At 45.3% G+C, this 26,172-nt stretch overlaps 1 protein-coding gene across 2 annotated transcripts in view; it reads right to left on the reverse strand.

Annotated features, from left to right (window-relative positions):
* The window catches only part of CFAP61 (cilia and flagella associated protein 61), a 2,048,453-nt gene that overhangs the window by 1,284,439 nt on the left and 737,842 nt on the right, over positions 1-26,172 (reverse strand). For both annotated transcript variants that reach the window (XM_085612416.1, XM_085612415.1), the window contains exon 16: positions 25,029-25,235. In XM_085612416.1, the coding sequence (XP_085468542.1) occupies positions 25,029-25,235 (207 nt within the window). The remainder of the gene's footprint in view (positions 1-25,028; positions 25,236-26,172) is intronic.

Genomic DNA, 26,172 nt, shown 5'->3' on the forward strand with positions numbered 1-26,172 from the left:
GCGCCTCTCCGCAGGAAAGCCCCCGGTGAAGATGGTAGGCGTGAGCCCCCTTCGGCCGCCCAGACGCACCCCAAAGATGAAGGCAGGGGGGGGGAAACTGCTGCCAGGTGAGCTGCAAGAGCGGCCGCCTTGGAGGTCCAGAAAGCAAGGGCCGCACCAGGCACTCCGCAGCCCGGGTCGGCCGCACCGTAGATGGTATCTCCTCTGGCACTGTGGCCCACTGCGGTCTCCAGCCCCCGGCAACCAAAGACAGCAGGCGGGCGCGCGCCCATGGAGTAGCGCTCCGGCGCAGCTAGGCCTGGCACCGCGGTTTCGATTTTCGTGCCGGCCGCCCAGCACCTCCTCAGGCAGTCACACGTCAATAAGGGGGGCCGCGCTCACCTCACCCCAGCGTCGGTGCCGCTCCCCTCAAGTGTCACTCTCCGGAGCGCGACCCGCCTCGCCTGAACCGCTCCTAGGCCTAGTCCTCGGGATAGCGGGGGCACCCGCCGTCTCCTCTCACTGGTGCCGCAGTCATAGAGCAGGCGCCATTTTGCTGCCAAGCACCGAGCCCTCCGCAGCTGAATGCTTCAAATTCTGCCACCTAAGAGGCACCTCGGACTATGCTTCGCAGGATCGCTATGCCCCTGAACCCTGGCATACGGGTTACTGCAAAATTAGGGGGACTGCAGGTACAGAATAACCCGGGGCAAAGGGTCGCGGCGGGGAGCCTCCGAGCTCCACGTCTCCTCAGGTCGCCATCTTGGCCACGCCCCCCAAGTATGGCTTTTTTTTTTTGGAAACCGTTTATTACAAGACTCAAAAATATACAAATATGGGCCTACAACCTTCCGGCCGGCCGCTAGCATTGAAAGGAGCATACGATATACATTTATAAAACACATGGTGCTGCGGCCGAGCATGCACAGGAGGTAACATCGTTGTGAGCCACACTATCCAGACCCCACTATACGGTTCCATTTTAAACTTAAAGAACAACAAATACAAACAAACCCACAAGGCAATCCTCAATCGGAAATAGCAACACGTGCTCCCCTAGAGGGGGGATCCTAGCCATCCATAGGAATCTCAAGAGGGGGGAGAGATCAGAACTAGGGCTGGGTACACCTAATGCCCAGGTACCGGGGGGATGAGTTGGCTAAGGGGACGGGGCCGGCGACGGATCGGGCAATAACGGTGGAGCACAGATTCCCCCGCGGTAGGCGTTCCAGGGGCCCCATACTTTCACCCATGTCGCAGGCTTACCTCTCGCCACATACACCACCTTTTCCCGAAACATGCACCAATCCATATGTTCCTTCCAGGCCGAGACAGTCGGGGGCCTCTGGGATCCCCACAGTTGGGCAATATCACGCTTGGCAACCATATACCCCAGAGTCACCCACCACGTCTGCGGCACCGAGTAATAGGTAGGCTCCCACACATTCAACAGGCATCTCCTCGCTTCGGGCAACAGCGCCACATGCGTGACCACTCGCAGCACCTCATGCACACCACGCCAGAACCCCTCCACCTCCGGGCACTCCCACAAGATATGCAGAAAAGTCCCCAGCGCACCACACCCACGCTTACACAAACCGTCCTCAGCATAGCCCATACGCAGGAGCTTTGGCCCCGTCATGTAGACCCTGTGGAGTATCTTGAGCTGGACGAAACGAAGGCGAGCCGGTATGGCCACCTCTTTCGGGGAGGCCACCGCGGAGATCCAGTCCTCGTCGTCCAGCTCCAGCCCATCGGCTACCCAAGCCTCACGAAGGGCAGTCAACAAGTCTGAGCGGTCGTTGATCAGTTTTTTGTAGATCAGTGAGATCGTGCTGTCAGGGACGTGTCCATCCAGCACTCTATCCTCCAGGGGGGAACACTCCGGGATGGAGGCAACGTCCGGAAAGACGGAGCCCAGCGCATGCCGGACCTGCAAATACCGAAAGTACTCGCTGCCCTGCAACTGAAATTCCGTCTGCAGCATCTCGAACGTTTTAAATCCTCCCCTCGTCCAGAGATCCCCCACTTTGCTAATGCCTATTAAGTCCCACTTCTCAAAGCCCTTCGAGGTCCACAAGGAGCCCAACCGCTCAGACGCGTATAGTGGTGACGCCCGGGTCAAACGGTCCTTCCACCCCATAACTGCATTGGCCGCGTGCCACACTCGCACCATGACACGCGTGGGGCCCGTTAGGCGAGCGTCGGGCGCGCTAGAGTAGAGCGCTCGATTATGGTCACCACCTGGAAGTAGCATCCTATCCATTTCAAACGCCGGGTTTAAGGCGGGCCCATATAGGCCCTGATTAATCGCAGCTAGCTGGGAGGCCCAATAATACCGTTTAATATCCGGGAGGGCAATCCCCCCGTCATACCATGGGAGCGTCAGCTTAGCCAGGGCAATACGTGGCCTCCCGTCCCAGAACAGGCGGCGCTGCAAACTCTCCACTTCGCGGAAGTAGCGCGCTGGGACGAGGTCCATAGTGTTCTGCAACGCGTACAGGAAACGCGGCAGCGACATCATTTTAAACAATGCCGCCCGGCCGAGCGGCGAAAGCGGCAAACGCCGCCAGCGTGCGACATCCTCTTTCAGACGCTGGAGGGGGGGAAGCAAGTTCCGATCATACCGAGCCTCCGGGTCCAGAGTAATGAAGACACCCAGGTACCTAAATCCCTGCGGGGCGACCTGGATCGGACAGCCCCGCGGGAGGATAGGAGCCTCCCCGGAGAGAACATACACACACGATTTAGCCCAGTTGATGACCAGACCGGAGTTACGACCGAATGAATGCAAAACATCAACCAGTACTATGAGTGATTTACGTGGGGAAGCTAGGTACAAGAGGATGTCATCAGCGTATAGGGATACGCGGTCCTCATACTCAGGGGTCCAGCGGAGACCACGGATGGAAGGCTCCCACCGCAGCCACTCCGCCAGGGGCTCCAAGGCAAGTGCAAAGAGGAGCGGCGATAAGGGGCAGCCCTGCCGTGTGCCCCGGCCCAGCTCGAACGGAGCCAACACTCTTCCGTTCACCACCACCTGCGCCAATGGGCCCGAATACAGCAATTTGACCCAACTGATGAACCCTGGGCCAAATCCAAACTGCGCAAGCATCGCCCAGATATATGGCCATTCAAGCGTGTCAAACGCCATGGTGGCGTCTAAGGACGCCAAAATGGCCGGCTCCCGTATGAACGGGGCACGTGCGAGCACACCGTGCAAACGCCGCAGATTAAGGGCTGTGTTGCGATGGGGAATAAAGCCAGATTGGTCCTGATGAACCAAATCGCCCACCACGCCAACCAGCCGATTGGCCAGTACCTTGGCGAGAATCTTGGGCTCCGCATTCAGTAGCGAAATGGGCCGATAGGATGTAACCCGGTCCCGAGGTCTCCCCTCCTTGTGGATGACCACGATTGTAGCCAAACGCTGGTCCAGCAGGAGGGAGCCCACCGAGTGTGCCGCCAGGAACATAGCCCGGAGGTGGGGCGCCAGCGTATCCGGTCGCAACTTGTACAACTCGATAGGGAGACCATTCGGACCCATGGCCTTGCCGGAAGCGACCGAGCGTATGGCGAGGGCGATCTCGTCGGAGGTGGGAGCGGCGTCCAACGACACCCTGTCATCCCCGGAAAGGGACGGCAGCGCGATATCACTGAGCAGGGCACGGGAATCCTCTTCCGAGCAGGGAGACACCGGGGAATACACCCCACGGAAATAATCCGCGAAGCAGGAGACGATTTCTTCTGGCTCAGTTACACACACACCATCCATTTTCTCAATCAGCGGGACCACACGATTCGCTCTCTCTTTTTTGTCCAACCACGCTATAAGTTTACCAGCCTTATCACCCACATCATACAGTCGCCCCTGTTGCTCTCTACTGAGGCCCCTGGCCGCCTCCGTGACGAGGGCCCTATAGGCCGCTTGCTTGAGTTGGAGGACATGTAATGCGGCATCCGTCACCCCACCTTCTAAATTACCCTCCAACTCGGCTATTTCAGCCCCATCCGGGTCACCTCCTCCCGCTCGCGCCTCCGGGCGTGGGAAATAAGGGATAGGGCCTCCCCTCGGAGTACTGTCTTGAAGGCCTCCCATAGCGGTACAGCCGAAGGCACGGACCCCACATTCTCATCAAAATATCGCTGAAGGGATTTAATCAATTCAGCGCGAATGGTGGGGTCGCGCAGGTACCAAGGATTGATTGGGACCACCCTACCCTCACCCCTCGGAAAGACATCAAAGTGCAGTAGGAGCGGGGAGTGGTCCGAAATACCCCGTGGCAAGTGTACTGCAGCTGCGTGGGGTGTTTTAAACGCCAGCAGTCCACTAATCCAAATGTATCCAAGAGGCCGGGTAGCCACGCCTGTGCCCGGGGGAGGTCCCTAGGGGGGTGACGATCCACAGACCCAGATACCACCGCATTAAAATCCCCCCCCACAACTAAAAGCCCCCCCGGAAGGCCAAGGAGAAGGCGCCCAAGGTCCGCAAAGGTGGTCGACTGCAGCCCCGGTGGGATGTATACTGACACAAAGACAACCACTTTGCCCTCCAGTCTTCCCACCAAGACCGTGTAACGTCCCCTGTCATCGTGGAGCACCTCATCAATCTCCAACGGGAGTGAGTTCTTCACCATGATGCCCACACCCCTTGAGCCAGACGTGAAGCCCGAGTGAGCCACTAGGCGATAGCCACGCCGATTCATGGCGCAGAAGGAGTTGCCAATGAGGTGTGTCTCCTGCAGAAAGACTACATCGGGCGAGATTCGCTTCAAAAACTGCAGGACCACACCCCGTTTGATCCTGTCCCCCAGTCCATTCACATTCCAAGACAACAAAGTTAGTTCCCTACCCCCCATCATATACAGAAGCCATCATTCGTCCCCCGGAGAGCACTTTAGAACTAACACAAAAATACGTTTGCCTTGTGATAAAAACGAACAACACCCCATCCCTACCCACCCACCCCAACAGAACTCCCCCCTCCCTGCACCCCTGCATGAGCCCGAACAGCCCCCCCAACGTGCAGTGTGCCTGTCGCCCCATATATAGTTAGACTAACTAAACCCCCTAGAGGAGGAGGGAGAACCCCCAATAGACCCAACACAACCTCCATAGGAGGGGAACTTACAAAAACTGACGCAGAATCGAAAGTGGCATAATTTTCGTCCAGAGTGAGGCCCAATATTAGACCCTCAGTCCCGATCCAGCGTGCCGTCTCCCCCCGCCGCCCCCCCCGCCCCCCCGATCACGATCCCCGGGCAGAGTATCCAGCCAGTCCCCGGCCGCTTCGGGACGATCAAAGAAGTGCGTGCGACCATCCACCTCCACACGCAGCTTGGCCGGGAAAAGCATGGCGTATTTGAGGTTTAGGTCCCGAAGACGGCGTTTGACGCCTAGGAAGCTCAGTCTCTGCTTCTGGACCGCTGGGGTGAAATCAGGATAAAAATTAACCTTCATATTGTCAAGCTTGACCGGTCCATGCAGTCTGGAGGTTTGCAGGATAGCGTCTCTATCCCGAAAATTGAAAATCCGGGCGATGAGGTCTCGGAGGGGCTCCGACCTTCGGCCTTCCCCCGGGAACCCTGTGGGCCCTCTCCACAGCGAAGAATTTGCTCAGCCCCCGTGGCTGGAGATGGGTAGCAATCAGGTCCTCCACAAAGAGATCCGCCGCCGCCTCCTCGCGTCCCTCGGGCACCCCGATAATGCGGATGTTGTTCCTCCGTGCCCGACTCTCGGAGTCCTCCAGGCGTCGATCCATAAGCGCACTCGCCTGACTAAGCCGGCGCACCTCTGTTTGCAAGGCCGCCACATCTGTCGTTAGGCCCGATGCGGTGTGGGCCAAAGAATCTACTCGGTCGTTGGTTTTGGAAAGATCGGCCCTCACCAGGCCAACATCCACGAGGACCGAGTCAATCTTCTGCGCCAGTGTATCAAACCGCTGGCCCACCGAGGCCTTCATCTCGGCAATGGCGCCCATGACATCTCGCAGAGTCAGATCTGCGGGCAGGTCTGGGGCATCAGGAGGGCTCTCAGGGGACTTGCGCGGTCCATCGGGAGATCCCTTCTGGAGGGTATAGCGGTCCATACTGTTGGCCTGATGGACGGCGCCACGCCGGGTCGATTTGGTCTTTGCCCGGTCTCCATCTTGTTTCGTGGCCATGGCCACCAGTCTCCCAGTCGCACCAGCCACGTCGTGTAGGGCAGGAAAGCAGGGCCACGAGCTCCGGGGGGCCCCCTCAGAGCAGCGGGGTGGATCACAGCCTGCAGGCAGGCAGGGTCTCCCAGCAAGGCCACACCACACCAACACCAAGGGCTCCGCGACCCAACCTCGCAGAGACGACGAGGTGGTGCGAAAGCGAAAGCGAGGGGTACGCGAGTCGCCAGGCCCTGCCTGCCGCGGTTGTTCACTTTGTCACTGGATCACCCCACAGCGCAAATCCGGGGTCCGGCGAGGGGAAGGCCGCAAACCTCAATCGGTGCTCACTCCGGTGTCCGAGGTCCGATTCGGAAGCGGGAAACGGGTGCCACCTCAGCTCAGGTTCACCAACATAGTCCCCTCATCCAGGGCAGGATAATTTCAGGATAATCGTAGGAGGTTGCGGAGGTCCTCGGGAGCCTCGCACCTACGCGGCCATCTTGGTTGCGCGCTAGGCTCCTCCCAAGTATGGCTTTTTTAACTGCATGTTGTCATTATATCATATGGACACCTATTTATTTGATCCTTAAGCAGTAAGCAGATTCCAGCAAGGGGCCTTGTAAAACTATCCTACCTTATAACGCATTCTGAAAAGTCGTGCTCTTAGCGTACCTGTGTAAATTGATAGCCATGGTAATGTAACGCTATTACTACATGTGAAGTTTTTATTTTTGTGCTCATATGTACCAGAACAAATGATTTTGCTGTGTGATCATGTTTAGCAATTAGAAATCCTTTTAAAGGACTGTAAGATTTGCCCTTTCATTAGGGCACCCTATTGCCACATCTGGAATTCACCACAGCCGTAGTCTGTTTTCTAATGTTTCGGATTTTAGCTATTATTCTGATTTTAAGGTCAAAGTTTGTCTTTTTTTAATCCAAATGAGTTTTCTTCCATTCCTATTTTTCCAAGTATGACTTTTCACTGCACGTTGTTCTATTGTCATATGGACACCTCTTTAACTGCTCCTTTGCAGCGTCCGGCAAGGGGCCTTGTAAAACTAATCTACCTTGGAACACATTCTGAGCACTTGTACTCTTGGCGTCCCTGTGTCTGACATAAAATTTGCTCCAACCACAAGTGTTCACGCTGTTTGCTCCAAAGCACTTCCTATGGTGACTGATATGTTCTGCTTAAGTGAGTGAAACCTTTAGTCCATTCTCCTTTCTCCCTTCACTATGTTGTGTTTTGTGCGTTATTAGTAAACTGATTTCTGGAGTTTTTTTCACAATACTGTCCTATGGCATTAAAAAATTCCAGTTGCTTCATTCCATTCATTTGTACGAAGCCTTGCTGTCATGTCTGCAAAATATTTGGAGCACATTTGAAATACATGTATCCTTTGCACTCCATAGAACGCTCCTCCTGATTGTCTTTTTTGGGATGCATTATTCAGCTTATAACAGATGTTGTGGTAACAGACCATTTTCTTAGACATTTGTAAATATTTCCCATGCATCAATTGCTATATCACAGCCCTTTTTACTATGTTTGCATTCCTGCCTACATGGTTTGCAGCGTGTTTTCCCATTGACCGTATACAAGGCAATCTATTCTGTCAACTTCACAGCTCATATATTCTTGTTTTACTACCCACCAGCCATTTTGTTGGCCTTTATCTTGAAATATAATTCAGGGGTCCTGCCAGAGAACTCCATAAGTAAATAGAAAATGAAAAGTGACTGCTTGCTTTTTGGTGATTGGTTTGAGGCACTTAAGTTTTAGACTGGCAAGATTGTTCAAGCACTCATTATTGTTAATCTTGTGTAATGTACATTGGTTGGGGTATGTTTTTGATATCCCCTAACAGACTGATAGCATCAATAGAATTCCAAACCCATATTTGTCCTGAAGAAGACCTCACCCAATTTCACACTGTGGTCAAAACGCTGTTAACATTTTCAATTTACAGACTGCATCATTTAAAGGTGTAATTATGTGAAAAGATTAATTATGTGGACATCCATAAGAAGGTCGATCATAATCATTTGTCCAACTTCTTGATTTATTGCCAAATGCATAGGACATAGGAGACCCAAAAGTGATTAGTTTGGTTAGGGGATTAGTTGCGGATTATAACAGTTTAAATATGTGGTAGGTAAAATTAAATATGATATCACAGATTAAGTGAAATGTGGTACCTTTGCTGCAAGGCATTGTTCGAATATTTGCTTGTAAAACCTAGCAAGCTCTAAATAAAAGTTAAAATAATATTTAGTTCTTTACTGAGAAGGGTATACTATTGACTTCCCTGGGAAACAGAACTAGTCATGATTCTTTTGCACAGTACATATCGGTTAAAGAAAAAGTATTTTACCTGTAATCTCATGGGAATCCTCATCAAAGTCATACGCACTGAATTGTCCCACAAACATGCAGGATTACAGAGTATTTAGCAAAATAAAAACATATATGTATGTATATATATATATGTATGTATATATATATATATATTCACTAAAAAAACCATAGGTTTCACACATGTTATAGTTAGCTGGAAATTTTACTGATAAAAAAACCAATGAAATTCCCCCGTTATAGTTACTGTAAGCAACTATAACTCACGCGACCGCAATCCTCTGCTGATGCTAATACTGTATTTAGACACTTATTTGCCCATGTCTTCTTCCATTAAATTTTAGCTATACATATATTACAATTTTTTTTTTTCATAAAGACACATATGTCATCAGCAGAGGATTACGGTCGCGTGAGTTATAGTTGCTTACAGTAACTATAACGGGGGAATTTCATTGGTTTTTTATCAGTAAAATTTCCAGCTAACTATAACATGTGTGAAACCTATGGTTTTTTCAGTGAATTAGCAAGGTTTTTTAAATGCTAATTCCTAACTATAACGTGTGTGAAACCGATGGTTTTTTCAGTGAATTTGTACGGTTTTTTAAATGCTAAGTTACTTTACGCCATTCGTGGCGTGCGCGCCCACTTAACGCAGTTCGTTCCGCTTCGTGCACCGTGCGCGCACAGTGAGCACGCGGTGCGCTTCGCGCACCGCGCGCCCACTTTACGCAGTTCGTGCCGTACACGCAAGGTGGGCACGCAGTGCGCTACGCGCACCGCGTGCCCACGTAACGCACCGTGCGCACATGGAGGACATATTATGCGCTTCCTTGTGATAGGTAATCTGTTAAATTTAATTTGTAAGTGATGACAATAATATGCCATGCACAGAGAGTGCGTTTTTTTTTTTTATATATATTTTTTAGCGTAAGCGCACGGTACGCGTACGGTAAGCGTAATCGGCGAAATTTTCAAAAAATAAAAATTTACCGTTTTTGGCCTTGGGGGATCTTTGAGGACTCAACTAACATGGCTATGTGCATGGGCGCTGTCTAAACAGCCCCTTTATATGTTTTTTCCCTTTGTTTACAGCCCCTCCCTCACAGTGCGAGAGAGAAAATGGCGGCCGCCGCTTCCTGGTTTCGACCGATTCGAATGTTTACTTAGATGTAACAGCCAATCAGAATCGCGCTCGCGCACGCCACCGTACGCGTACGGTAAGCGCACCGTAAGCGCACCGTAAGCTGGCTCAGATATATATATTGATTTAAAGGCTATTTTCTCAGAATCTACTGAACAGATTTACACCAAACCAACAAAAGGCACTTCCTTGACCTGAGGACTACCTCTCTGCCAAATTTCAAGTAATTCTGTTCAGCCGTTCGGGCTGTAGCCCTGTCTAAAGGTCCTATGGAAAAATGCATGGGAAAAACGCGTTTTGGGACCCCCCTTTTATCTCAGCCCCCGCTTGACGAATCCCCCCGAGACTTTCAGGGTAGAAGCGGAGCGTAGCGCCCCACCTATTTTGAAAAATTCGCGAGGATTCGTCAACCGGCGCCAAAGTTATTCAAAATAGAATGTTGAGGATTTCCTATGGAAACGTGGTCCTAACTATAACTACCTACTGGCGACCGCCAGTAGGTAATATATATATATATATATAATGTGTGTGTGTGTGTGTGTGTGTGTGTGTATATAACATTTATATATTTAAGGTCTGTAAAAGACTGAAAAGTCATATATATATTAAAAAAAACAAAGGTTACTGAGACGTTATAGTTAGTAAATAGAACTAAATAACAAAAGAAATTCACAAAAAAGAAAAAGGTTACAGGGGTGTTATAGTTAGGATAAGATTTTACACACATAAAACCATAGCAATTCAGCCTTTACAGTTATAGTTATCTCTAGTAACTATAACTCGTGCCCTGAGGTAACTATAACTCTTGCCCCCGCCATGCACAGTTTTCTCATCAATAATTTTATAGCAAATGTTGCAGTGATATTATCAATGATGGTATGGAAGATGTCATAAGTAATGTAATATGTCAGATAATTAGTAGGGCATGGCGAGGGCGCAAGTTACAGTTACCTTAGGACATGAGTTACAGTTACTTTAGGAAACTGCAATTCCTGAATTTCTAGGGTTTTGGGAGTGTAAAATTCGAGTTTGAGATCTGTCGGTTCAGCCGATCCTCTGCGGCATGATATATGCTATTGTTTTGAACCTTAATTTCTCCAAAACTAGTGAACGGATTTACAGCACAACACAACAAACAAACACTCTTTCCGGACAAAGATCTAGCTTTCTGACAAATTTGATGTAAATCCGTTCAGTGGATATAAAAACAAAATGAATATAGACAATGCATATTGGGACCCCCCCCTTGTTCTCAGCCCCCACTTGACGGCTCACCCTAAAACTTGCCATGTGCTAACAAGTCAAAAAGTAGCAGTTTTTGGGAAAGTTTCATGGAGATTCGTCAAACGGGGCTAAAGTTATTAGCAAACCAAAATATGCTCCTTCCATGGAAAAGCAAACCTAACTATAACTACCCAGTGGTGACTGCCACTAGGTAGGTAGGTCGTTATATAATATAATATAATATAATATAATGTAATATAATATAATATAATAAATGGAGTTCGCCAGTAGAGAGTTATAGTTACAACCTAGTTTCCATAGACACAGCTTTTTTTGTTTGGCTAATAACTAACACCGTTTGACGAATCTTCACAAAATTTTCAAACTAGTACGCTAGTCACTTCAGCTGCTGTCTGGGAATTTTCTGGGTGATTCATCAAGCGGGGGCTGAGAACGCATTTTTCCCATGCAATTTCCCATAGGGATTTTGAATATGATTGTAGCCCAAACCGCTGAACAGAATTACACCAAAGTTGTCAGAAAACTAGTGCTTGATCCAGAAAGATCTCTTTTTGTAATTTAATGCAAATCCAGTCAGTAGTTTTGGACTCATTAAATTAAAAAGAAATATAGATATCTAGGGACACAAATCCTCCATGGATCTGACAGATCTCTTGGTTAGATCTGATTGGCTGCCAACACTTCAACCAGGAAGTGTTGGCAGCCATCTTGGGACTCAGGACTAAGCCTGCTTTCCCAAACAAATGCAAAAAACATCAAAAAGGAACAGGGAAGGAATACCCTGACCCCCCTAGGCCTGGTGGTAGGGTCACACAGGGACCCCGCTTGCTGCAAATTTGTGGTGGATCCGCCAATCTGAAGCAAAAAAAAACAAGAAAAAAACAAGCGCAGTCTCCCATCCCATCTCCCGGGCCCGGCCTCATAACATATTGGGAGGGGGGCACATGGCCCCTCTCTGGCCCATCCTCCCCAAAATATTGGGAGGGGGCAGGCGGCCCCCCTCCCCGGGCCGTTTTAAGCCTTGGGGACCCCAACTCCTTGGTCCTGGCCGTGCAAAAAGGGAGGAGGCCACGTGGCCTCCCCTTCAGGAGCCATTAATGGTCCTGTGGACCCCATCTCCCAGAGCCGGCTCAAAAATGTCCCGAGGGCCCCTTCCTGGGACATAGCAGTTTCCCTGCCCACACTGGTGTGGGCAGGGAAACCTCTGCTCTCGCTTAGCGAGAGCAGTTTTAAAGCTCCTGCCAAGCGACAGCAAACGGTAAGTCTGCTCCCAGCGGATGGGAGCATGAAAAATGTTCCAGCCTGCTGGAAGGAGACTTTTCATCTGTTTCCCTGCCCGCTGTTAAGGGGGCAAGGAAACTGATTAAAAAAAATTGCTCCTGCCGGCAGGAACCATCATTTGTAGCTGCTCCTTGCAGGCAGGAACATTGCCTACTTCTGCTAGAGGTGGGGAGCTGGCTAGGGGCATGGGGCATTAAGGATCCCCAAAAACACACTGTGGGTGTCCTGGTGGTCTCCAGGTCATCCACAATTTAATGGGGCCCTGGCGGATGGGGTCCTCAGGGTCAATATTAGCCAGGGGAGGAGGGCTTCGTGCCCCCTTTAGACAATGGCCGGCCTCTGGGCCCCGGGAGATGGGGTTCCCAGGGACAGACATTGGTCCGAGTCCTTACATTCACCAAAACCCTTCAAAAAGAAGTCGGATCACACTCCAGAGTGTAGGTAAATAGTTTAATTAATTTTAATCTTACAGACACCAACATATCCCTTACGCATTTCGGTCTAACTAAGACCTTGGTCATGGGTAAATGTATACTCATGTAAAGCAGCTGTTAAATAACCATTGAAATAACCTAATCTCCTGTTACATGCTCCTGTAGGATTCTGGTATCTGTAGTGCATACTCAAGGGAAGAAGACTTTCAGAATGAAGCACAGGAGAGTTTACAAAGATTTGAAGTGAGGGGGTATCAAAAAGGAATTTTAAAAAAGCTATGAAGAGAGTTCAGGACTAAAACAGAGCAGACCTCTTAAAAGAGGAGCTTAAGAAGATCGATGTGAAGCATAACTTCTGATTGATCACAAGTTTCTCGAATGCAGCCAGTCAAGTGAGAATCATACAGACAAACTGGCGTATACTCAAGTCCGACGCAGTGATAGGAAAAGATTTACCATCCCATCCCTCTCTAACTTTTAGAAAGACACGGTCCATAAGAGACCAACTAGTGGGGAGTTACCTACCTCCAGCCAGATTGCAGGAAAGTTTACAACAAATACCGGGTTTTTACCCTTGAGGTAAATGTAAAGCCTATGCCAACAGCAGGAAAGTCAATTTGTGTGAGATTCGAGGCCTAGGGGACACTGTCCGCGTAACAAAGTTTATGAACTGTAACACGCCTTATACAGTGTATTGCCTAATTTGCCTATGTAACCTCAGGTACGTGGGAAGCACAATCCACCCTGTAAAGATACGCATCCTTAGGCATCAGAGAGCGATTAACAAAAGAGATCCCAGTTATCCATTCGCAAGACATTTTCAGACTCGCCATCAGAGCAATAGCAATTTGCTCAGATATTTATGTATTGATCACGTGCCACGAGACATAAGAGGTGGCGATAGGGAGAAGAAATTACGCAGACTAGAATCATGGTACATACTGGATATGTTAACGAAATCACCCTTAGGGCTAAATACTGGGGAAGCGCTGGGAGTGCACTTATAACTGAGAACCAGGTACAGCAGCAAACGGATGAAGAACCAGACGGGGGAATTAGTTAGGGGACATTTACAAATCAGCACAAATGAAATAACGTAAAACAATTAGCTGAATGTCTCAGCCCTACAAGGGCGGAACTATGGTTGTTGTTATTATTTTTGGAGTCACACATGAGTACAATGTAAACAATCAGTTGAATTTCTCAGCCCATCCAGGGTGAAATTATGGTTGCTATTAACTTTTGAAGTCACCCATGTGCATTATGCAAGGAAATTGTACAATCAATATAGGAACAATGAACAGCAGAATGTTCCCGACAATAAATGCAAACAGAAAGAACAAGGAATTAAGTTGCATAACACATTGATGTAATTTCTGGGTATCCCATCCGCTGTATGGAGGTGCTTTTACAATGTAAAAGGTATTGTCCTCTGATTTAGCAATGGAAAGCATGGAAGTAGATTAACATACACCATTACAAAATGGCGAAACGGTTTATTTTGTTTAGATGAACTGTTATAATCATATGAAATTGAATTTGATTCGTAACTTGGAAGCATCATGGATTGAATTATGATAATTTGAATGTTTGCTTTCATGAAATTGAAATAATTAAGGATACAAATGAAGAATTGTATAATTTGTCTTCAAAACCACCATTTAAAGATGGTGGCATATTAGCACTGTCACACCACCAATTAATGTGGATGATTTGTCAAATAAAAGAGGCACAGAGGCGGTCGCCGAAACTTAGGAAGGTGATCCACCGAAACGCATTTGTAGCAAACAGTACGAATAAATCCTAACGTGGCCCCCGCGAGTGACTGACTTATTTTGAAGGTAGCAGATATATATATATATATATTTATGTACACACACATATTACAGAGTGGCAGTAGCCACTCTGTAGTTATAGTTAGGGTCACCAGAGACTTCATAAACTTGCACTCATTTGACGAATGTCCACAAAACTCTGCAGATCTGTAGCACCCGTTTAATTATTAGAGGGCTGAAAATTTTGCGGTGTTTGGTCAACCCGGTGCAAAGAAAAAAGGAGGGTACCAAATCAGACTTGAGACCCTTGCATTTTACATAGACTTTGTATTTTGTGTAGCGTAAAAATGTCCAGTCGGATTTTGCAGACAAGTTTGGCAGCATAAGATATTAGGGTGCGCAAATGATTCTTTAGGGTACAGCAGGTAAGTAGAGTAAGATTCTTTTAAGGTATTTTGTTTTTCAATTTAGTGATATCTTGCAGCACAAAACTATGAACAGTAGCAAGGAAGCCCAGAAAATAAACTAGACTGCATATGTAAAGTTTCCGATGTACTACGTAAACAACATTTATGGTCACATGCTTATGGAAACCTATAAATATATAACATGTGCGGTTTGGTCCACGTTGCGCCTACATAGGCTACAACTCCCAGAAAGCCTCAGGAGAAAAGGCAGAGCAGCAGCCATACAAGGAAGCGACGCGCACAGAATGACGTGCGTAATTCTGGATTCGAACTTGTCGAATCAGTTTCCTGGCGTTTCCCGACCGAGTTCCATGGCGCACAGAGGCGTCAAGTTCCTGGGATTGTGTTGGACTTAGTGAGAGGATTCCTGTACGGAGCTTTTTGACTTGGAGGCGTGTCCGCCTGTCACCGAATTAAGAGAGGCGGTAAGCGTTCCGACTCCTTCCAGCCGTTGCCCGACTCTCAGACCGGGCACTCCCCGTGGCAATCCCTAGTCCGCGATTGAAGAGAGTTCGTCCCGTTTTCCTGATAATGCGCTCCGAGTTAAGAGCAGTGCTTTGTATTCCTCGAGGTTGACGCGCTCGGACTAGGAGCCGTTAATCATCTACAGCCTTTGTTCTTTCCGCTCCATAGAAGAAGTTTCATGGAGTATCTTTATTTATTCCACGTTCACGAGGAGTGAACTGCCAGTTCCCCGATTCCTCTCCGTGACTTACAAGCCATCAGGATTAAATGGCAATCTAGGAGGGAAAGCATTTAGACATATTGTTTTGTTTTACGTTTAAAACACAGAGCCTGGATTGTGTGTTGTACAACTGGTCATTAACGTTTAGTTGCTTTTCGGAAAAGCATTGCTAAGAACAGAGAACTTACTGAACCTTAGGAATCTACTTTTAAGGATCCTTGCTTTTTCTGCTAATAACAATATAAGGTTCCGGACAGGTGTGTAGGGGCATCAGGAGATAGGGTCAGCTTTAGTCATAAGTAGGCTTTCCTGTTTTCAGTTTCTAATTTTGGTAAATTCTGGTGGGGTTTTTTCAGTGTTTTCAAGTGATTTCAATACCTTAAAAAAACAGTGGTTATCAGTGGTTACACATTTTCACGCCCTTAAAAACAACAGAAACAGTGTTTTTCCGGTGTTCATGGAACGTTTTGCTTTTATTATTGCTTGCTTTCTGCACTGATAGTGCATGGTATATAGACAGTGTATGTACAGTATATACAAGGTCCAAATACATTTTTGCAAATCAAACTTATTGTAGTACACCATACAATACTTCTTCAGTGAGTCTTTGGTCATGTGCGCTTGCTCTTTCCTTCTCATGTAAACATTTTTCTGTGAAAAGGCCCTCTCAACACTTGCACTTGAGACAGGCAACGCCAAAACAGCCAGTACATAATTTGCTAACTTTGGCCACTGACATAGCTTTCCATGACAATACTGGTGCACTTGAAGATAGCGATTCTCTGGGCAGGTTCTGCAACATCTGCGTTAAACTGGGTGCTTAGGCCCCCAGAGTTATTGAAGCGGTCAAAAATGAAGCAGCACGTTTGAAACTACGAAGAAGATTCCCATTTGTGGAAGGGATCTAAAACGTGTACAGAGTACCACAGTGAGGTTTCATTGACTTCAAATGCCATGGTTGGTGAAGGGACATTTCTATGCATCATTGCAAGCCATTTCTTATACATTGTAAAATAAAAGCTCCTGAATTGCTCTTCTACATTGCTTTGTTTACCAAGTGGCAATCACTCTAACATGGAACATGTTGCAGTGCCAAATTCACTAAAGGTGTCGCCCAGCCTACTCTCAAGGTGATGTTTCACATCTACACCAAGTTTGCTGAACACTTGGCAGACAAGAGTGTTTACAGACTCTAAGAATGCAGCAGAGTTTTGTTTTCTTTTTACATCACTATCAATATGTGACCAAAGATCCTCACATTTCTTGCCTTTGGCATCATTACTCATCAAAAAGTCTATAAAAGGTTGCCACATGGATAATATAGCAGTTACAGCCCCTTCCCTTGGACGGAGAACATCAGCTTAATTTAATTAACAAAGTTGGGATGACTCTTTCTTTGACGCCACACAAAGCACAAAATGAGAAATATTTGCGTTTTAGTTCCTGCGCATAACAAAACAGTGCATCAAAATGGACTAAAAACTCAAAAGCATTCTTCATCAACTCTGAAGATTGTACGGATGCTTTCAGAATACTATCTAGCAAGTGGCAAGGATCTCTTACAGGCAAGCACTTCTGCTCAGGTATCAGTTTTGACAGGTCAAATAACTAACTTGTTCATATACATAGCTGAATCACTGCAAATACAAACAATATCATTCCAATCTTTGTTGCACTTGGAAAGAACCTTTTTGCAGCAGAATTTCAAGTGACACTGTGTTCCATGTTTTCCAAACGTCTGGTGTTATGTTTTCATCACTATCCCAGATTGTTGGTTATAGCACTCTTTTTACATATACTTGTCACTATACCTTGCATTGAATGTTTAAAGCCTGAGGTGTTGGCAATCACCTACTATCAATACTGACTCATTAGAAACTTGGGGTTGGTGTATCCAGGGTTTTTACCCCTTCTCTGTGGGTAAATGTGATGGCACATATTGGGAAAGATTCTTATGAAACCAGCAATTTTACCTATCAGTTAAAGAATCAAACGCAGCCAAAATATCAAATATGATTTTGTTAGTTCCTGACTCTATACAGTTTATAAAATAATTAAACAAGACCTAAAACATGCTTATAAACCCCGTAGCTTTAAACCAAATACCAGAAAACTGAAAAAATCCAAAGGAAGTAGAAACAATATTTTAGTGACATCCCTAAATAACAAAACTCAAGCAGAATAATGTTAGCCCAGTCTTTCTTGATGCTACCTTGTATAACAAAGTTAAATTGTATTGGGCTCAGAAAAAGAATGACTCTTTCACTCTCCTTTTCCTTTCTTTGAATGACATTTAGTTTGTGGTTGTGCAGGTGTTTTTTCAGTGTTTTTATATTTACACTGGTGAGGGCTATTTCCCTCTTGGTGGGGTTTTATCAGTTATTATAGGTTTAAACCTAAAACCGGACAGCCTAGTCATAAGGTGCACTCCTCTGCTTAATGTTGATATGCTTGTTTTATCTTTCTATGATGTAATACCGTGTGGTCGGAAGGAAGACAGAGTCTGCGTGTGTAGTATATCGTCCAAGGTCATTTGAATTCCTAGCGAGAATTAAATGAGTGTAGTGTTGCATGTTCTTGTATTTCATGGTGTGTATTTGTATTTCAGGTTCTACTCCCTGCTGTTCCCTTCCTACCCTTCCCTCACTTGATTGTCCCAATACTCCGTGCATTCATTGTAGGAGTTGGGGAGATCAAGGGGTGGACCCCTTATTGCTTCACTCGAATCCTGAGGAGCACCCGTCTTTGGACAGCAACATCACATAACAAATAGAATACATCTTAATCTGCTTAAGTTTCTTTGCATGCTCTCTGGATCACAAAATAAAAGTAGCCCAACAAGCTAAATGAAAACCATCTTCCTTATGCAGTCCTGTGCAATAAAATGGAAAAGTGACCTCGCAGTGAGCTACAGAAACTAGACTGCATATGTAAAGTTTCAGAATTACTACATGAACAATTAAAAGACACATTTATGGTCACACAATTCTGTAAACCAATAAACAAAATACATAACAAATACAATAGATAAAAAGAAAGAAATCATATTAAACGTGATTGCCACTCTGTAGTTATAGCTAGTATTCCCAAAGATATGAATTCCTCCCTAATAACCTTTCTCCCATTTGACGAATCACTGCAAAACTTTCCAGACCTATAGCATTGAGATGATATAAATGTTTGTGGTGATTCGTTAAGGGAGTGCAAAGATAAAAGGGGGTCCCAAAACGCATTTTTCCACCAATCCATTTTCCATAGATTATTGCATTTGATGTAGTGCGAAAACGCCTTAATGGATTTACATGAAATTTGGCAGGATTGTATATTGTGGTCCAGAGATGATGCCTTTGGGTACTGCCGTTAAGTAGGGTAAGTATTTTTTAAGTTATAAGGCATCATCTAGTGATATCTGTCACATTTCGTGAAACTACTGAGGTACATGCCACATCATGGGAGGCACTCTACTATACCCTACTACCTATAACTAGTTACCCGGTGTACAGCATAGCGTGCTAAATTTGCAGGTTTTATATGGTTGAATTAATATATGTATACCAAAATTGAAAAGCGTGTATGCGAGACGAAAGTGTGAGCATTTTCAGAACTCATATGCTGAAGTTTGGAGGAAAATGGGTGCATTTCCAAAATATATTTAAAGCTAATATTTGAGTGATAAATCTTGCGGCATAAGGGGAGACTTATTAGTCATATTATTGTGGTGCTCACTGTGGGTAATCTTGCATAGGGTAGCCACCAATGTAATCTTGCCTGATGCGGCAACTATTACAACACTAATAACATTAGTAGCTCGGGTGATTTTCATTGAGCACAAATAGCTCTGATTACAGAAAAGGTTGGAGACCCCTGTTCCACACTATTCAATTGGACCCCACTCCACTGTACATCACTACACTGTATGCTATTACACTCTATCCCACCCCACAATACACAATTGCAGTCTAAACCACTTCACTGTACGCCACTTCACTGTAAGCTACTATACTCTATTCCACTTTATGCCACTGCACTCTACACTACTACACTATACGCTATTACACTCTATGCCACTCCAATCTACGGTAATCCACTCTGCGCTATTCCACTTTATGCCACTCCACTGTATGCTACTACACTCTACGATACTCCACTGTACTCTCCTCCAATCTATATAACTCCACCCTACAAAACTCTACTACACTCTATGCCATGCTAGTAGACTTTACTCCACTCTATACCCATGTACTTCACTGTCGAAATTGGCACTCAACTCTATGCCCGTAGACTCTTTTGTACAACACTCTACTCCATTCTACGACAGTTCTTAACACTGTACGACACAGCACTCTACTCTACTGTATGAGACAGCAGTCCAATTTATAACAGTTTCCTCGATCTACGCTGTGCCACTTCAATGTATGCCACCCCACTCTACGCTAATCCACTGTACCCTACTCCACTCTACGCCACTCCACTGTACACCACCCCACTATGCAGTATTCCATTGTACGGTATTCCACTGTATGCTACTCCACTTTACAGTAATCCACTCTAAGCCACTACAGAGTATGCCAATCCACTGTACGCTGCTCCATCTTCTGACACTCTCCTCCATTCTATATAACTCCATTCTATAAAGGTCTACCACTCTTCAGGGCAATCTACAAGATTGTACTCCACTATATCCCTGTACACCCGACTGTCCAACACTATACTCCACTATATGCCAGTACACTCCAATGTACAACGCTCTAATTCACTATAACACACTTTTCTAAAAGACACAGCACTCCACTCTACTGTATGAGACGCCACTCCAATTTATAACAGTTTACTAACTTTGCTATGCAAGGACACTCCACGACACTCCACGACACTCTACAACACACCAATACACTGTATTGTACTTTACTCCACACTGTTATACCACTCCACTCCACTCTACTCTACTCTACTGTATGAGACTTTACCTCACTTTACTCTACAGCAATCCAGCTCCACTATTTCACACACTACTGCACTCTATGCAACTCAACACTACTACACTATATGCCACTCTCTGACACTTTACTCTTGTCTATACTACTTCACTCCACTGTACTATACTGTGTGCCACTGTACTCTACTCCACGCTACGATATTCTAGTCCACTTTGTGACACCGTATGCAACTCTTTGTATGCCACTGCACCCCACTTCATTCCACTCTAATCTGACACAGTACTCCACTCTACTCCACAGTATGCCACTCCACTTTAGCCACTCAATGTCATTGTACTCTTTAGCACTGTATGCCAATCCACTGTATCACACTCTACAACACTGTACTCTACACTACTTCACTCTACATAAATCAACTAGACTGTATGCCACTCTACTCTACTGTAGTCTGCATCACTTTCCAATACTATACTTCACCCCACTACACTCTGCTGCACAACACGGTACTCCAATTTAGGACACTTAACTTGACTATAATTAGGCTTTACTGTTTTCAGTTTCTATTTTTGGTAAATTCTGGTGGGGTTTTTTCACTGTTTCCATTGATTTCAATACTTTAAAAAAACAGTGGTTATCAGTGGTTTCACATTTTCGCGTAGTTACTTACGTTCTGCACTGACAGTGCATGGTATATAGATAGTGTAAGTACAGTGTATATGAGGAATACATTTTTGCAAATCAAACTTATTGTAGTACACCATACACTGCTTCTTCAGTGAGTCTTTGATCATGCACGCTCACTCTTTCCTTCCCATGTAAACTTTTATCTGTGAAAAGGCCCTCTCAACATTAGCACTTGAGACGGGCAATGCCAAAACAGCCAGTACACAATTTGCTAACTCTGGCCACTGACCAAGCTTTCCATGCCAATGCTGGTGCACCTGAAGATTGCGGTTCTCTGGGGCAGATTCTGCAACAAATGTATTGAACTGGGAGCATATGATCTCTTTTATTGAAGCGGTCAAAAATTAAGCGGTACTTTACAAAATCTGTATAAAAGAATTCCCCTTTACGGAAGGGATCTAGAAGCTGTGCAGAGTACTACAGAGAGGCTTCATTGACTTCAAATGCCATGGTTCGTGAAGGGACATTTCTATGCATATTTGCAAGCCAAATCTCATGCACTGTAAAATAACATTTCCTGAATTTCTCCTCAATATTTCTTCGCTTACCAAGTGGCAAGCATTCTAACATGGAACATGTTGCAGTGCCAATTCACTAAGAGTCGCCCAGTCTACTCTCAAGTTGATGTTTCACATCTACACCAATTACACTGAAGATTTGGTAGACAAGAAGGTTTTCAGACTCTAGTTTATTAATTATGTCCACTACAGTAGTCATGCTTTCCTGTAAAAATCTAAGAATGCAGTACAGTGTACTTTTATTCACATCACTATCAATATGTGACCGAAGATCCTCACATTTCTTGCCTTTCGCATTATCACTCACCAAAAATCCTGTAAACGGTCACCACATGGATAATATAGCATTTACGGCCTCTAGGACTCCGGACCACTGGTTAAATGACACAGTTGGAATGCCTCTTTCTTTGATGCCACTCAAAGCACACAATGAGAAATATTTGCTCTTTAGTTCCCGTGCATAACTTAACAGTGAACCAGAATGGACTACAAGGTCTATAGCATTTTTCATCACCTCTGAAGATTGTAAAGATGCTTTCAGCATACCATCTAGCAAGTAGCAAGGATCTCATACAGAGAAGACCTTCAGCTCAGGTATCGATTTTGACAGGTCATCACACAACTTTTTTCATACACATAGCTGAATCACTTCAAATACAAACAATATCACTCCAATCTTTGTTGAACTTGGTAAGAACATTTTGCAGCAGCATTCCAAGTGACACTACCTTCCATGTTTTCCAAAAGTCTGGTGTCATGTTTTCACCACTATCCCAAATGCTTGGTGACCGCACTCTTTTCACATATACCTATCGCTGCCCTTGCATTGAATGCTTAAAGCCCGGGGTGTTGGCAATTCACCTACTCTCAATACTGACTCGCTAGAAAAGGGGACTGCTGTATCAAAGGGTTTCACCCATTCTCTGTCTGTGGGTAATTATGATGGGACATATTGAGAAAGATTCTTATGAAACCAACCATTTTACTTATCAGTGACAGAATCAAATGTAGCCAAAATATCAAATGATTTTGATATTTCCTGATTCTCTACAGTTTATAAAATAATTAAATAAGACCTACAACATGCTTCTAAACCTTGCATCTTTAGACCAAAGACCTTAAAACTGACAAAAACATGAGGAAGGTGAAACAATATTTTAGTGACATCGTTAAACAACAAAACTCAAGCACAATAATGTAAGCCCTGTCTTTCTTGCTGCTACCTTGTATAACAAACTTACATTGTATTGGCCCCTTCAGGAAGAAATAAAAATGACCCTTTCACTCTCCTTTTCCATACTTTGAATGGCTTTTAGTTTGTGGTTGTGCAGGAGTTTATCAGTGTATGTATTTTTACATTGGTAAGGGCTATTTCCCTTCCGGTGGGGTTTTATCAGTTATTATAGGTTTAAACCTAAAACAGGATAACATAACTGTAATCTAAGCCACTCCACTCTATTGCTTTCCACTATAGTCTATGAAACACCATTGCACTCTATGACACTTTACTCGACACTACATCAGTTTACTCCACTCTACTCTACTACACTATATCCCACTCTATGTCACTGTACAATACTCCGCTCTACACGTTCTTCTGTCCAACAATCTACTCCACTGCATGCAACTCCACTCTACAACCCTGTACTATACTCTGTGACACTCTACCCCACTCCATGCCCATCCACTATATGCCACTGTACTACACTGTATGACACGACGATATGTCACTCAACTTCTCTTTATGATATGCCACTCCAATATATGACATGGCACTCCACCACACTCTCAACAGTCAAAAGGTAAAGAGCATTAAGTGATATCAGAGACCTGCGAGATACATTGTGTTGTAGAAAGGGCCACCTCCAGCCTCTGATTTGATTTGCGCTGGTCTTGATTTAACTGGCTTGTGAGACACATTTCATGATAAGTTCAAAGGTGGCATGGTCTTCAGAAAGTGGCAGCCTGAAGACTCTGGCTGTGGCTCCACCTTGATTTCTTGGTCTCCGCACCGTCCCCGTCTTCTTGACGGTGGATCATTGTATGCCAACTAGGCACCGATCTCGCCGGTACCGGACCATATTTTTGGATCGAAGGCATGGCAGGCAATGTAGGATGTCTTGTCAAGCTCCAGGGAAAGACACGAATTACAGGCCTAATGGTGATTGGTCCAAGGGTATTTTGAGTGGCACCAGTGATGAACAAAAGAGGGCGTCAATTCGGAGCTCTCTGGATGAACGTCCGAACCGGACAACTGAAAGAAACAATCTAACAATGGAGTTGATGCCCATGCTCACTACCAGTAATAGGTGGAGTCATCATGCCTCGTGACTTGAAAACATGTCCGAGCCCAACACTAGATGGCAGGAGTATGCACAGCATGAGTATCAACAGCTACACATGCCACAAACATTGTGTACTTTTATCAGAGAAGTGTCCATAGAGCATATCTAACCCCTGAAGTATGCACAACATGTATTCTGGGGCTCAGGACAGATGCTTGGGGTGCTCATGCGATGGAGCCGACCTCCTGAACAGAATGAAGGACTTCAGGCTAGTGAAGACTTGTGAAGTCTCAGCACAGGGAATCATCACAATTCTGACAGATAACAAAGACCAATATACAGGTCCAACTGGTTTACTGTGTCACTTTACCCAGAGAAAACATGAAAAATAACACAAGCAATTCACTGCTCTGGGACATGGCTAAATGAGGCTTTACAATGGCAAGGAAATTACAGACTGTTCTGCCGCAGTTGCTTGTCTATTTGATCCATGTAAATTGGGAACACCTGAAGCATCTGTCCTAATCAAAATAGGTGAGCAGGCGCACCCAAGTCACCAGGGACAGAATGAGGGATACTATTTGATGCGATTTGGCAACCCACTCAAGAACCTCCTACATAATCGGGTGAGGTGATACAAGGGTGGAGGAAGTTAGACCATCAGTCTATTCTACTCTAAAATGAGTGTAAGGTAATTCATCCCTACCCACATCAGGGCCCCAAATGTAGGATACAGTAGGAGAAATAATGATCTGATAATAAAGTATTATGATACCGGAGGCATATTGCACAACCATGATCTCTGTTAATGTTGCAGTGTTGTACGTGTTTTGATGTGCAGCCTTAATTTGTATGGGTTGTAAAACTCATAAAAAGTTTAAAATACATGTTTTTAATTTTAAATGCAGAAACATATATTGGCTTCCCTTCCCTTTTGCAGAAATCCATTAGTCACAAAATAAAGCAATTCCTGTCAATGAGGGGGTGAGAAACCATTGCTGTTTATGCAGTACCAAAGGCTGAACATTCAATAATATGTCCGATATTTCTGCAGACTCTAACACAATGGGAAATTAGTGTTACTCAAATATATTACCTGGACTTCCTCATCTGTTGGATAGATAGGGTAATACAGACACGACTTATGAGACAGCCGGAGAATTTCCTTCAGGAAGTGCTTTGTGTAATGCTTGAATATGGGGTTTAAGGCAAAATGGAATAGATGCCCATGCTCCTCCCGTTGGTGATGATTGAAGTAGATAAAATCTTCGATGTTGTAATGCGAGCGAATGTATTCAATATTCTGGAAGAAGAAAGCAAAAAACTTAAAATGACCTGAATAACCATATATAATACTGCCCTAATTCAAAATATACATTGTGCATCATTAACCATTTGGTTTTTACAGCTGAATAAATGTAAGTAAATGCTCATAGAAATAAAGTTAAAAAATGTAAGAATATTATTTCTAAAAGAGAAACTGTGTGAAAGTGGTATGCAAAGGAAGCATTTGATATAGGGTCATGGTTTCACAATATGCAACTGAAGGACCTGTATTACTGGCCTAGACACAATAATATATGCATTTTGGTTCTAGTTGAGGGGCCCGAAACAGGCCACATTTAAGCCTTTATTGATCCTTCCATTAGAGGTGTGGTTCCTGATAATCCAGCGTTGAGGCATCTTGTGATAGACTTCCAGCACTGATCACATGCCCAACATCTTACCTCCTGGAGCACGTTTCCCCTACTGACCCATTGAGATGGTGCAAGCCCATTTTTGCAACAAAAAAACTTAGCTGCTACAGCAAGAGAGTTAGAGGAAGCCAATTACCAAGGACTGACTTTGCCCTGACTTGACCCGTGAAGGCTAAGTACCCCATAATCAAATTGTCAAAATACTCATGATCCATTGTGAATTCTACTCTGAGTCTTGTGGTATAGAGATCAAGACTCAGAGTGCATGTCAAGATTGATCACACATTTTTTACATGTCTATTCAAATGGAATCCAATCTGAGTTCTATTGACCCAAAATGTTCAAATGCTTGCTGGGATGCAACTGCACATTTTTTAACATAGGATGCTGATTAGAGCACCAAAGAATGCCTCCATTTTAGGGGGGATTAGAGTAACGTGTGCCATCCCAAATTACATCATTTAATATTCTACCAACTGAGATTGTCACTGCGATGTTACCAACATGTCCTGAAGGGGACACAGGGTGTATATTAGATATACA

Source organism: Triturus cristatus, chromosome 6 (genome assembly GCF_964204655.1).
Source record: "Triturus cristatus chromosome 6, aTriCri1.1, whole genome shotgun sequence".
NCBI classification, from domain to species: domain Eukaryota; kingdom Metazoa; phylum Chordata; class Amphibia; order Caudata; family Salamandridae; genus Triturus; species Triturus cristatus.